Below are 12,915 nucleotides of genomic sequence, written 5' to 3' on the forward strand. Positions count from 1 at the left end.
ATATTGACATGTTGTTTAATGAATCGAAAACACTATGTATGTACTTTCCGTGTCGCCGCTTCCGCATGAGTATGCCTTTGCCGCCGCTGATGCTGTACGGTACCACCTTAAAGTATGCCTCTTCTACCACATATCTTGGGTATATAATTACCCCTGATCTTTCGGATGACGCAGCAATTCGAGCTCACGTCAGAGGCTTTTATTCTCGGGCAAACTCACTCCTCCGGCGGTTTCGTTACTGCTCAGCGGCGGTAAAAAGTGAGTTGTTCTCAGCGTATTGCTCCCCGATGTATTGTGCCCAAATCTGGAGTAATTACAGCGTGAGTGCGATCTCCAAGCTACGAGTGGCTTACCACAGCGCAATGAAAATGCTCTTTTCCGTCGGCAGGCATACAAGCACTAGTTGGTTGTTTGTGAATAACCGGACCGACATGTTTGACGCAAGGCGTCGCAAGGTCACCTACTCATTTGTAACACGCCTGCTGTCGTCTGACAATGATATAATTAGAGTGCTTGTACACTCGGACGGCTTTTGCCATAGCACATTCTGGCGACATTATGTAAAGTATTTGTAAGTGTAGCTTTGTAAATCTTTGTTCTGTGTCTGTTTTTTATGGGCCATGGGCCTGATACAAATAAAATAAAAATCGGAAGGATGGAATCTCTGTCTTTATGTCTGAAATATGTGCCTACCCAGAAAATTTCCATTCATCAAATTTGTAAATATGCTTTCTTCCAGCTTAATATTGTTATGAGACTTTTTGGAGACAAAATCGCAACAGTAGTATGTTTCTAATCTGATTAAGTAACATACACACCCCTACTAGTATACTAGTAGGCATAGCCCGATTTTCAAGTTCACCGCACTTATTTCCGTATTGCTCCGTCTTGAGAGTCAAGCGTTTGTCTCTGTTTTTTTTTCTGTGATAAGACGCCCTTTTATTAATAAAGCCCGTCGTTTCAGTCACCGGAGAAAGTGTCGGCACCACTCTCAGGACACAATCACACGAGCGTGCACAGTACCTCCGACGAACTAGCTTCGCCATGAAGTAAGTTATACTCTGTTGTTCCGGCTATATCGATTCAGATACAGACATATTACCGTCAATCATACAGAGTCAATGTCAAACAAGACGTTTTCTTGATGATGCTATAGCATGATATGGCACTTCTGAATTAAGTTGATTTTACAACTACGGAAGGATAATATATTTCAAGAGTTCCATGACCTTACCTTCCCCAAATTACAATTCTCATACAAAGAAGACACGTATTAACATAATTTTTTTTTCAATAAGTTAACCATCTTCACGCAAATAACAGAGCCACTCTAATTTGCTGACTTTACCATTTTCAGATTTTGAGAATATACAAAATACAGAAGTTACGTTGAAGTACCATAAAAAGCCGCTAGGGTGTCAACAAATCTGATGACGTCAAGGTCTTATCAGCATAAAAATATCAAGATAATCCACCCAGGCATTCTCGAGTTAACATGTTCACAAACACACACAATGACACACACATATACATATTTTACATAAATACACACGTGCACACACACACACACACCACGCGCGTCAAGGTCTAATCAGAATAGCAAATATCAAGGCAAACCGTCAAGATATTCTCGAGTTGTACTGTTCACACACGTGCACGCTCGCACACACAGACACATAAATACATAAACACACACGCACACACACACACACACACACACACACACACACACACACACAAACGCTCCAAAAACCATTCCGTTATTTGCGTAGGTGGTTTTACGGTAGCAACTAAAAAGATGCTATTAACATTAACACTTAACACTGGTAAATATAATGATCCAGTCTTGATTCTGCTGTTGTGCAGGAGGGTGGTGCAATGTAGGGAAGGATTGTTTAGTCTACTTGTCTGTTCTTTGGAAAAACAATGATATCTCCGAAGTTTCTCACAAGACTCAGACAAGATGACGTTGAGTTGGCAGGATATGACGAACATGGTGACGTAGGTCACGGATGACCTATTTAGAGTAATTGAGCACAAAAGGTCATCCTTTCTTCACACCGACATACCCAGCTGACAATGCCCTGCAGGGTTTGGGTGTCTTCTTTCATCTTTATCTTGCATGATCTAACAGACACGGTAACTAGCTAGTTGTTGTTGTTGTTTTTAATTCGCACCACAGAGTGGTAAGATGGGATTTCTAGTTCGTCTGAAATATGTCCGTAGTTCTGAGGAATTTTATTAGATATATTTTTTGTTTGTTTCACCAGACTTTGTTTCGGTGGAAAAAGTTTGACAATGGTATTTCCCGAACTTGTTGACGTTTCTTGCTCTTCATCGCCTAAACTTCCTGCTGCAACAGTCTTAAGTTATAAACCATTGGAAAGATTTTCAAAAGGTTTAAAATATTTTTATATTTTTATTCTAAGTGAAATTTCCTTAATATCCATGGAAAAAAACATATTGATTTAATTGCCCAATCAAATCAATATGTCAATGATCAAATGGTTCGGCTAACAGTCAATTATTTGAAGAATTGCTTTCGACGTGACAGTGACGGCATGGAATGGTCTGGTGTAAATTTAAAAGAAAAGTAAAACTTTGCAAATTTTGCTTAGTTTGACGACCCCCTTTGTCATCCCTCGGCAGTATAACTCCCTTGGCCCGTGTAAGAAATCGCGTCACCCCCCCCCCCTTCCCCCAAATATATACGCCGCCTTTCTAGGAAGTCTGCGAAGGAGGCCACGATAGATCTAAACCATTCACCATTTGCCTGTTGTGTAGTTTCACTTAAGGGCGTGCTAGTTTGGGGCTTGGTAGGTCTCCGATTGATCATTGGCAACCCTTTAAAAAAAATTACCCGGGTTCTGAAAAAAAGATTTGCCGTAACTTAAGTTGTGTTTATTACATCTAAATCAACTGTTGATGGTTGTTGACGGCTATGCAATGTATGCCTTCTTGCTGTTACATTTTTTGACTGGGACTGGACACTTTTGTCTGTATTAGCATCAATATGTGCTTGGGCAGTCGCTGTCTGAATCTACTAAATGAATGTAAAAAATAACCTAAATTTTACGAAAACAGTTTTCAGGAATTAGCCCGAGGTTCATATTGTTTCATGTTTACGATGTGACGTCAACTCTAATCATTCAGCTGGGTACCTTTGGACATCTTGAACACTCTAAGTGTGCATACCATGAGAACCATAGATGCTACATTAACTAGGTAGACCTGCTTTTCTCTGGCGGCACTTGGCGAATTCATGACAGTTTAAGTTAAGGTCTCATTCATGAGTTTTACATGTCATAATACGTGTTTTACATGGCCGCGTTCGTAATGAAGCTATAGAAAATGCACCAATGTTATCCATTTTATATTGAGAACATTTACCCAAGATCATGTATAAAAACAGTTTCACAACATGGAATCTCTTTTTATAGCAATTACAAACTGCACTTAGCTACACCCCCAAAATGCACTTTTCCAGCTGAACGCGCAGGACCGCATCACTCACAATGTCGTGGTGTACACGTCCGACCTCGCGCGTATAATCAGACAAGTATAATCACATTCATTCTTCTATATTCTATTTTCAGGGTATTTCTACTTCTTCTGGTATCTGCGCTTCTGTTGGAGTCAGACTCACGTTTGCATCGACGTACTGGTGAGGGCATGATCTGTGTTTTAAAATTGAAAGGAATATATCTTTTTATGAAAAGAAGAGTCATTGTGAGTAGTAGAAGTTCATTTTCTGTTATTTGCTGTGGACCGTCTTCCACGACGAAAAGGGTGACTTTCAAAAGTCGTAACATTTCAATCTCTTATTCATCGTCAATCATGAACCCATGGTCTATAAAGGAATTTTGTACAAAACATATCGCTTGATTCTTAAAATGTTTAGTTATAGCAAAACTGCTATGGGTCAAAAACATACAGTACTACATGTACATTACGAGCTCAATGGCTATTTACCACAAAATAACAATGACGAGAGTATGTCTAAAACACGAGATATAAATTGAAGCCGGATGCTCTCCTGCAGTACCACAGGAAGACGCTAGGTGATCCGTAATTGAACTTAAGCTTGTCTTTCGTTATTGCTGTCCATTACTCAAATGCAAAACGCCCAATCGCTCTATACTAACTACCATTGTATACGGAATTTAAAAAATCCATTTGAAAGCAATGCAACAGCTATCAAAATTGTTTGAACATTGAATCATTTGTATACATGGTTTGGTTTCAGTGGAGGGAAAAGCCATCGTAGCATCATATATCCAGTCGAAGCCCGATGCACCAAATGTCATTCGAACCTGGGTGAGGGAGCCGAGTAAGTCTTCATTACGAAAAACTTGAATATCTAGATCAGTTTAGTAATCCTAATACGATTAAACAAGGTTACTTTTGAGGACGGTCGAGGTGCATCAATGTTGGCCTAAGCTGATGAGTTTTTATAATCATTTGCTTTAAGTTTGTTTAATTATAAGTTTAGAGTGACAATATGGGTTATTCCAACATCTTTTAACAGTGACAATATCACATAGATAGACGATAATTGTTCCTAAATGTCAGTGTTAACTACGTTAAAAACCTAAGATCAATTTATAAGTTCATTTATAAAAACATGTTTAAACCTTCATAATGAATTGTTATAACAGTCTACAGCTATTTTGATTGAAGTAATATTTCATCTCAAAAAGTTCAAACTTATAACATATATTATTTGAAAAAAAACCCTCTTGCTGACGGAATAAGTAAATGTTTAGAAATTGCATATTCTCGGCGCACCGTACAGACCCGCCCGCATATCTCTGCGTTGATGTTGACGTATTAAAACTACTTTTACCCAACATTTATCGGTCGGCAATATTTGGGCTGAGAGTGCAGTGTCCGACCGAAATGGCTTTTTAGGCAGTTACAGTTCTTCCCAGTGTGTCTTACTCCTAAACCATATATGATAATATTTTCCAGACACAATTACAAAGTTGGTACCAAAAATAAGACTTTTCATTGAAGCCAAATCCCCAGCTTTTGTTCAAAGTAATTTTTTTTCTGAAAGTTTAAAAAGTACAATATCTTGTGGCCATACCCTGGTTTTTAATTTAGTTTGTTGAAATCTTTGGTAGTGTTCTTCTTTGGATGAAACTTTCCTAATAATGAAATTTAGGTAGCTAAATGAATTCTCTGGCCAAAGTAATGTAAATAAGGTGATTTAATTATACGTTTTTGAAAAATTTACAACTCCTTTGCGTTAAGTTACAAGACTTGGCCTCCAGGTTAATCAAGCAAGCGTTTGCAGTTATGGAACAAAACAACAATACATACTGTTTTAAATCAGCATTTTTGAGGACAAAAAAAATCGGATGTAGTTTTGAACACATCTCTATGTCCTTTACAGAATCGGTAAAATCCTGCAATGATATAAAGCTGTACGGTCAGATGAACACCAAGGGGGAAGCCACGATCGCGAAGGATGGTTTCTTCATGATCAATGTCTATGGAAATGTTACATATACACCCGTTTACTGCGACATGGAAAGTGACCCTAAGGCTGGATGGACCCTTCTCGTTACCAGCAGGTCGATGGCAGGTTGGAATAAAGACAACATCCTGTCGCATAACGAAGGAACGCCTTCCTTGAATGCCGACTACTCCATTCTTGGAAAGGCTGACCAAATCAAAATGGGAACATCTGCAAATGTGGTCCAGGTAGATATCATTTGCATTTTGTTTTTCAGAGAAAGGCGATGGAAAAAGCTAAGCAAACCTAGGATAGGTTTGATACCAGATCAATACGATACAAACCTTGCTTTAAATTACGTAAGTGCAAATAACAAAGCCATGAGATACTTTTTTCAAAACAGATCGTTGTTGCTACTTGTGTATTGAAAATGTTTAGGTTGGACCTACATGAACAACAACCACACTATTGTAAATGAAGAAATGTTCGCGGTGGTTTTTTGTTTGCATTTTTGGCGGTAAGCTTAGCTCTTCGCCGCGAAGTTACAACCACTGCGAATTGTTGGCATCCTACCCCCTTGTCTACAAACCCACCGCGAACATTCAATTTTCTTCCTACCGTGAAAATAAAACCCGTGACGCCAACTGTGGTGTATGTTGACTCTTGCGTTCAAAAACTTTTCTGCCCTTCAATAAATACTGTGTCAATTCCTTCGACTTGTCCTGACCACCCTGTTTTCCTACAGTACCGACTCGAGGCAGGATCTCCTGGCCATTGGGGAGGAGTGTGGGAAGCACCTGTTGACTACTCCTTCACACACAACATGAACGACCAGACTAACGTGACTCTCGTCGCAAAGTTTGGTGACTGGGACTACGGACCACGCAGCATCGGCCAGAGGATGCCGTGGATTGTGGAGGACCCAACCCTGCCGGCCGTGCTGACAACGGCTGAGAGGCCTGACGAGGAGTGGTACGGCACTATCGTGGGGAGTGACCTCGGCCTTCCGGCGTTCCAAGGCGTCAATGCCCCGTGGATTCAGAACCTGACAGAAGCCCCTGGTGCCATTTGGTACTGGATGAGGGAGTTGGGTGAGTGTACATAAAGAGAAACGTCTCTAGATCACTGAAGTCATCGTAATACTGAAATTCGTAACTCTACAGTAGTAAAAAGCCACATATGCTCTTCTTATGGCGTATTTTAAATGACCTAAGTGACTAATTAGATATTTAAGAAGCATTCTAAAACATTGCTTTAGCATTGTTTTATCTATTGGTTTTATCTTCAATGGAAGGCTGTTTAAGATGAAAACTAAATAAGCTGTCATTGATAGGATAACCATTTAATTATGCTGAATATATCTTCAGACTGATAGTACGAGGTTCTTAAAAGAATTGGGGATATGAACTATTTGGAATGAATTGTTTTAGATTTACAATGCTTGCAGTCGACTCTTTCCTTAAGTCACATAGCGGTGCCCGAAATCTTCCATCCTTACTTTGGTATCTACAAATCTTCAAATTTCAAATTAAACCCTCTAAGGATATGCATAACTACCTATTACAGATGGAGAAACAAATAACATACTCACATGGGAATACTCGTGGGAAAATTATAAGATACATTCTTTGTTTACTTATATTATCACCCGGCCGGTACGTCTACTCTTTTTAGAGCGATACCATCTTCACGTGTGTGAAAGCCATGTAGCGGGCCTTACTTGCGGCGGTGGAAAGGTCATTGATGTGACAGCTGCCATGTATGGAAGGACCAGCCTGCTTTTCTGCACCGAGCACCTTAGCCAAAATTGTAAGTCAGAAACCATACTATTAATCTAGAAAATAGCACCAAAATACAAGATGTCAAGGGTGATTTCTAGAATAAAATGAGTTAAAATAGTAAATATTCCACAGTATATAACCTAAAATTTGATACATCCGAGAACTAGGTTTTTGTCTTGTTTTTATATACCACGCACCATTTTTTTAATTAGAGAAAAGACTGCAAAAAATGGTGGTGAGTTTAATGGATATATATTTTATTTCATTTTATTTTATTTCATTAGGAATCAATAATTTCCATTGTGAAATACGTTGCTTGCCATAAACGTTACGCGTAATTACATTCACTTGTATTGATACACACAAAATCAATTTTATGTTATAGTTAAGGTTTATGGTAATGTAACGCAGATATACATTAATATTGTATTGATTTTAGGGATAAATATTTTTTCGCTCATGTAATTAGAACTGCTTCAAGATATTTGATAAATCAATGTATCTAGTAGTGTTTCAAACTGCTGATGTCAAAAATGAAGTGACAAAGCTAGACAAGCCTGGTTCCTTCATTGGAACCTTTATTGCACATTTCTGCCACACTTGGCTAAGTGCAGGTCACAACAAAACAAAATACAAGTACAGTTAACAGATATAAAAGAATATGACTATCATTAGATAAATTCTACTTCTCCTCGCTTTTTAGTTATAGTAGATATAAAAGAACAGACGTGTTTTTCAATGGTAGGTTTGTCTAGTCGCATTAGGAATGTGAATTTTTGTAAAGTACTTAAATGTCTGAAGTAGGGAAATAGGTTTTCTACACGCCTATACAGTTCATTTCTTTCTTTGGTTTATAATCCACATTCCACCACAAAATGACAATCGTCTTCTATTCTATTAAAAGTACAATGTTTACATAATTGTTGTTCTAGAGGAGTGCGGGTATGTCTTCCCGTTTCAATGTGTAGTTTGTGGCAGCTGATTCTTAGTCTTGTGACTGCATTCCTGTCCCTCATTATCTAGTCGATCATTTTAATAAAAAATAGTTGCCGAAACATTTCGTCATTTGCAAAATTATTACGTTTCGTTCCCTTTCACTGTTTTATGTGTTATCAATCCATGCTTGGTTACTGAACAATAAAAGTTCTGGCTTGCCTGTAATGTGCTTCATTTTTCTTGTTTTCCCAGCGGCAACGGACTGTGAGGCGGCTGGGTCTCTTCAGATCGTGAAGTCTGCTTGTGATGGCCTCACGAGCTGCACCGTACATGCCGACAATGGACTCTTTGGAGATCCCTGTCGAGGTGTTCACAAGTACCTTGATATCACCTACAACTGTGTGGGCCCAGCACGTTCCTCTGGTAGGAATTGTCAAAGGACTATTTCCTATGTCTCTTCTTCCCTCTCAACTTATTTTTATTAATATTCATGTCATGTTACACGAGTGATGCAGAGAATTAGCTGTAAGTGCTTACGCATGAATGACTCTGGTTACTTGTGAATCAAGAGAATATTTTGCTAACATTTGGTAAAAATTGTGAAATAATTTTGAAACAGTATGATTGAAGTATAATTATAATATTAGAATTACCAATGAAATTGTCCAGACTGATAACACTTCAAAGAAAGTCTGAAATCAGAAAGAACTTTATTGCGTAAATACCGTACTAGCACTGTCTTCTTTATCATATACAACTTTGCATCACAAAAAATATCAGGGAATGTAAACTAACTCGCCTTTATTACGATTTATCTAAGGTGAGGTTTAAAAACTTACGAAAAGATTGAGATTCTAAATGTGTATACTGATAAACACTTTACCACTTATTATGATCATAAACTTTGGATCGGACACGTTGTTATCAGAACACCTTTAGAAAGAAATGACGTTATGTTCGTATCGGTGCTTGAGTGGTGGTTGGCTCGCATTTGTTATTCAATCTATGGTTCAGTTGTTTGCTCGTACAGAAATGGACAAAATGATTCCGCTGTTCAGGAGAGTTAGTTTACAGTGAGAAAAAGCGTCAGCATCCATACTGTTTAGATTCATAGTCTTGCATCAAGGACAGTTATTGTAGCTACATCAATGGCATTCTTCCCTACAGACAACACTAAATATGCTGTACATTTTCTTTAGGTTCCCCCGATGAGGGATAGGAACCATGATGGGAGAAATATCGATCACCTCCAAGACTGGATGTACTTCGGCACTTACCGTGCGTGCAGATGACTGCATTAACGCCGTTAGAATGCCACCGTGCCACATGTAATTCATTTAAGGTCTTAGATATAATTATGTGCAAATCTTCATGAAGCCAATTTCGTGCGATGCCCTCCACCGCAATGTTCTTAAGATACCTTACTAATGTGATTTTTTTAATGATTACATTGCAAAATTATTCTGAAATTAAATTCATTCTTAACTAAAACATGGGGAAATATCATTGAGAAAATCGTTTTAAAGTAAATTGAATCAAGTTTCAACGTTAACAATTCCGTGATTTCCTAAGCTGTGGAATTCATACACATTTATATCATACCGACATCTTCTCTTATCATGCTGTTTACAAATATACTGAATGGCTTCTTGTTTGCAAGCTGCATTGCCAAATGTAAATGATCAGTCAGTACTCTTTGCGGTAGACTCAAAATGTTTAACAGGAGTTTAAAGACTTGAAAGTGTGGTATTTCTAATGAACACTTCTTCACTATAGAATCTATTCATTGACTCTGTTGATTTTTATTAATCACGTCAATGAAACGTTACAAAATCCTTAAGATACATTAAGTACCATGACACAACCTATTTTTCTTGTCGACAGCACTATGGATCACATACTGAATAAGTTAACGATAGTGAATCGACAGCGCTTATCGAATAGAAAATATACATAATGAATTTGATTTGTTTTATGGCCGAAATGGTTTGTCAATAAAGGCTGTTGAATTTATTTTTACCAAAACCAATAAATCTACGTGCAGACCAGATGCCTGTTTGCTTGTTTTTTTTAGCTTGTATGTTAGAAATAAGAGCGCGCCTGATATACCCAACATCAAGTTAATTTCATTTCAAGAATAATGAGAGCAAGGTTACATGTAGACATGTAAGAAGTTAATTGTAATAGATTCTATGTAATATTGTATAATCGCTCAATAGCATTTTGATATTATCAATTCTAATATTGCAATATTCACTTCCATCACTACAACCGTTTGACTTACCTGCAGGATAGCTGTAGCTCCAAAGGAAATCTTTTTTGTTATCTTAGCATGTCTTCATTTAGAAAGATAGCACTGACTACATAAAAACAAAAAAATTATAAAAAATCGTTTATAAATAGGTTTTGATGAGTACAAACCAATAGGTAAGACATATATCGCGCTGGAGAATAAGTATGTCCCCGTGGGAATAATTGACCGTTCACATTGTGTCAGGTTTTAGACAATTCAATGGTAGGATGGATTAAGTGAAACTAAAGTGAACCGACCTTTAATGTTCCCTTGGATGCTAGGACGCAGGCCAGAGTGTCGATAGTGTGTTTTTCTATTTGGTCTGCAAGTTGGTGGGCGCATACCCTCACTGTTCTCAGACACATAAACACACACACACAAGGACACATACACATGTACACAAACACACATCTATGCTCTTGCACATAAACCCGCTACACATACATTATATATATATATATATGTATTAAAGATATATACAATGTATGTGTAGCGGATTTTGAATGCCTTTGTGTGTGTGAGAGTGTGCTTATGTGCAAGAGTATATTGAGTATATGGATACTTTTAAGGGTAAACTTTTATTGTTCGGGTTAAGATTAGGCTTAAGAGACATTGGTAAAGCTTGCCCCATGGTGTTCTGTCACTTGAATCATCCATTTTGGTCAATTTCCACTACTTAATAACAACCACCATCATCAAAATCCTAAATTATCCTCAATTGCACAACAGGATCAAAATGTTCATGGCACAAGAAGTGCAACAAAAGGCTCCTCGCAAACTTTTTGCATCGCGAAAATTGATTTTATGTTTCCCTCTGAAGGACATCATGCCTAGCATAATACAAACACAATATCAATCGACAAGGCAAGGTTTCGTGTCAACAGTGTTTTTTATTATCCTCAAGTGCACAATAGCATCAAATCTTTATGGCGCAAGTAATTCGACATTTGCTACAAAAGTAGCAAGTTTTCCTCACAAATCTAAAGCTCTATACAGATGTTTCACTCATTTGTTTAATGCAAATGATACATTCTTGCACCGAGATAACGACTTTCATCAATATTGAAATATATATATTAAAGATAATTTTTTAACAAGTATCATACTTGTGGCTTTGGAATGTAAAAAACAACAACAACTGAACTATGCTTTAGAAAAGCTTATCATTAAAGGAATTGTATCATCAGTCTAATTTTTTTAAGCTATGCAGCTTAGATATGATTTTTGTTCTTTATAATTTCACTCCATGGCATAAATTTTTTCAAGCACTCTTAAAGAGGTAAGTTTCAGATGGCAGAGTTTTGGCCTGAGAATGTTATATATTTCAATCTCGCATGGTATACAGGTAAAGGCTCTTTGGATATGTTAATGATCCGAGTATAGCAGCCACTGTATAAGCAAAGATAGCTACCGTTTAACAATTAAACAATGATTTTACAACCTTTCCTTTTTTGCAATGACTAAGCTACTAGTAGGAACAAGCTGTAAAGCAACAAAGTATATCAAAAGTGCCCGCTTTAATATAGCTAGCACAACATGAGACACCGCCTCTTTCCTGACTGGCTGAAAGAAACAGAGAACCCATTCTAAATATACAACATAGTTACAAATTATAACAAAAGTTGGGTAAATATAAATAACAAAGTTAACAAAAGTGAAGCAAGAAACACTTGAAGCAAGAAGCAGATGTTGTGAAGGGCCAACTATTCATTGTAAAAACTATTGACTTTCTCTTAACCCTTAACCATACTACTGTAGCTAACCTGAGACTAAATGTATAGCATAGTCTGCCTGTCAGTAACTACTTTATGTGACAAAACCCATGCCTACCAAACACCCCCTCACTATTAAACTTTATACTAGCTAACATAGGGATGTTGGAATGAAGGGGCATAATATTGAAATTGACTCCGCTTGGCATAATTTTTCATCTTACGACTAGTAAAAACATAACATGTGTATTCACAAGGCCATAATTTACAGGTAAATTGCTTGCAAAGGTAGAGTATTTTTCATCAAAATTAAATGACTTCCAAAGTTCTTCTCCTCAAAGAGAAGTACAGGAACTAATAACTTCTCTACATAATTTATCCGACATTTATATAAATAAGATGATTCCTCAAGTTGACTAACTACTTAATATTTTTTTGCTATTACTAGATGATCTCGGATGATTTTCTGAATGCCCTCCATTGGATGAAGATGCTCGCCTTCATCTCTCTGGCTGCAGCAGACAAACCTGCAGGCAAAACAGCAAGCAAATGTTTATAAATTATTTCCTGCCAAAGTTAGAAACTAGATCAAATTCCGTCCATCTGTGGGTAAGGGTTTAATCCCCAGCTTGGACATGTTGTAAAGAATTCAATATAACTGTCATTTTAAATAGTGATGTAAACCTGCAAAAACTGTGTGATTTCTAATGAAATTAGATAAACCAAATCACA

At 37.4% G+C, this 12,915-nt stretch overlaps 1 protein-coding gene across 1 annotated transcript; it reads left to right on the forward strand.

Annotated features, from left to right (window-relative positions):
• Positions 1-3,599: 3,599 nt before the first annotated feature.
• LOC136440802 (uncharacterized) lies at positions 3,600-10,228 on the forward strand. The gene is made up of 7 exons (XM_066436918.1): positions 3,600-3,664; positions 4,247-4,330; positions 5,399-5,709; positions 6,207-6,552; positions 7,136-7,270; positions 8,431-8,601; positions 9,378-10,228. Exons 3-7 carry the CDS (start codon positions 5,440-5,442, stop codon positions 9,395-9,397), a joined length of 942 nt encoding a protein of 313 aa, XP_066293015.1. The 5' UTR covers positions 3,600-3,664; positions 4,247-4,330; positions 5,399-5,439; the 3' UTR covers positions 9,398-10,228.
• Positions 10,229-12,915: the final 2,687 nt, after the last annotated feature.

The sequence above is a fragment of the Branchiostoma lanceolatum genome, chromosome 8 (genome assembly GCF_035083965.1).
Source record: "Branchiostoma lanceolatum isolate klBraLanc5 chromosome 8, klBraLanc5.hap2, whole genome shotgun sequence".
NCBI lineage: Eukaryota > Metazoa > Chordata > Leptocardii > Amphioxiformes > Branchiostomatidae > Branchiostoma > Branchiostoma lanceolatum.

What these genes read in the sequence shown, in the direction of transcription:
- LOC136440802 (XM_066436918.1), top strand. Translation starts at nt 5,440, where the DNA reads ATGAACACCAAGGGGGAAGCCACGATCGCGAAGGATGGTTTCTTCATG. An exon ending in CATCTGCAAATGTGGTCCAG is followed by an intron (nt 5,710 to 6,206) that starts GTAGATATCATT and finishes GTTTTCCTACAG; the next exon opens with TACCGACTCGAGGCAGGATC. An exon ending in GGGCCCAGCACGTTCCTCTG is followed by an intron (nt 8,602 to 9,377) that starts GTAGGAATTGTC and finishes CATTTTCTTTAG; the next exon opens with GTTCCCCCGATGAGGGATAG.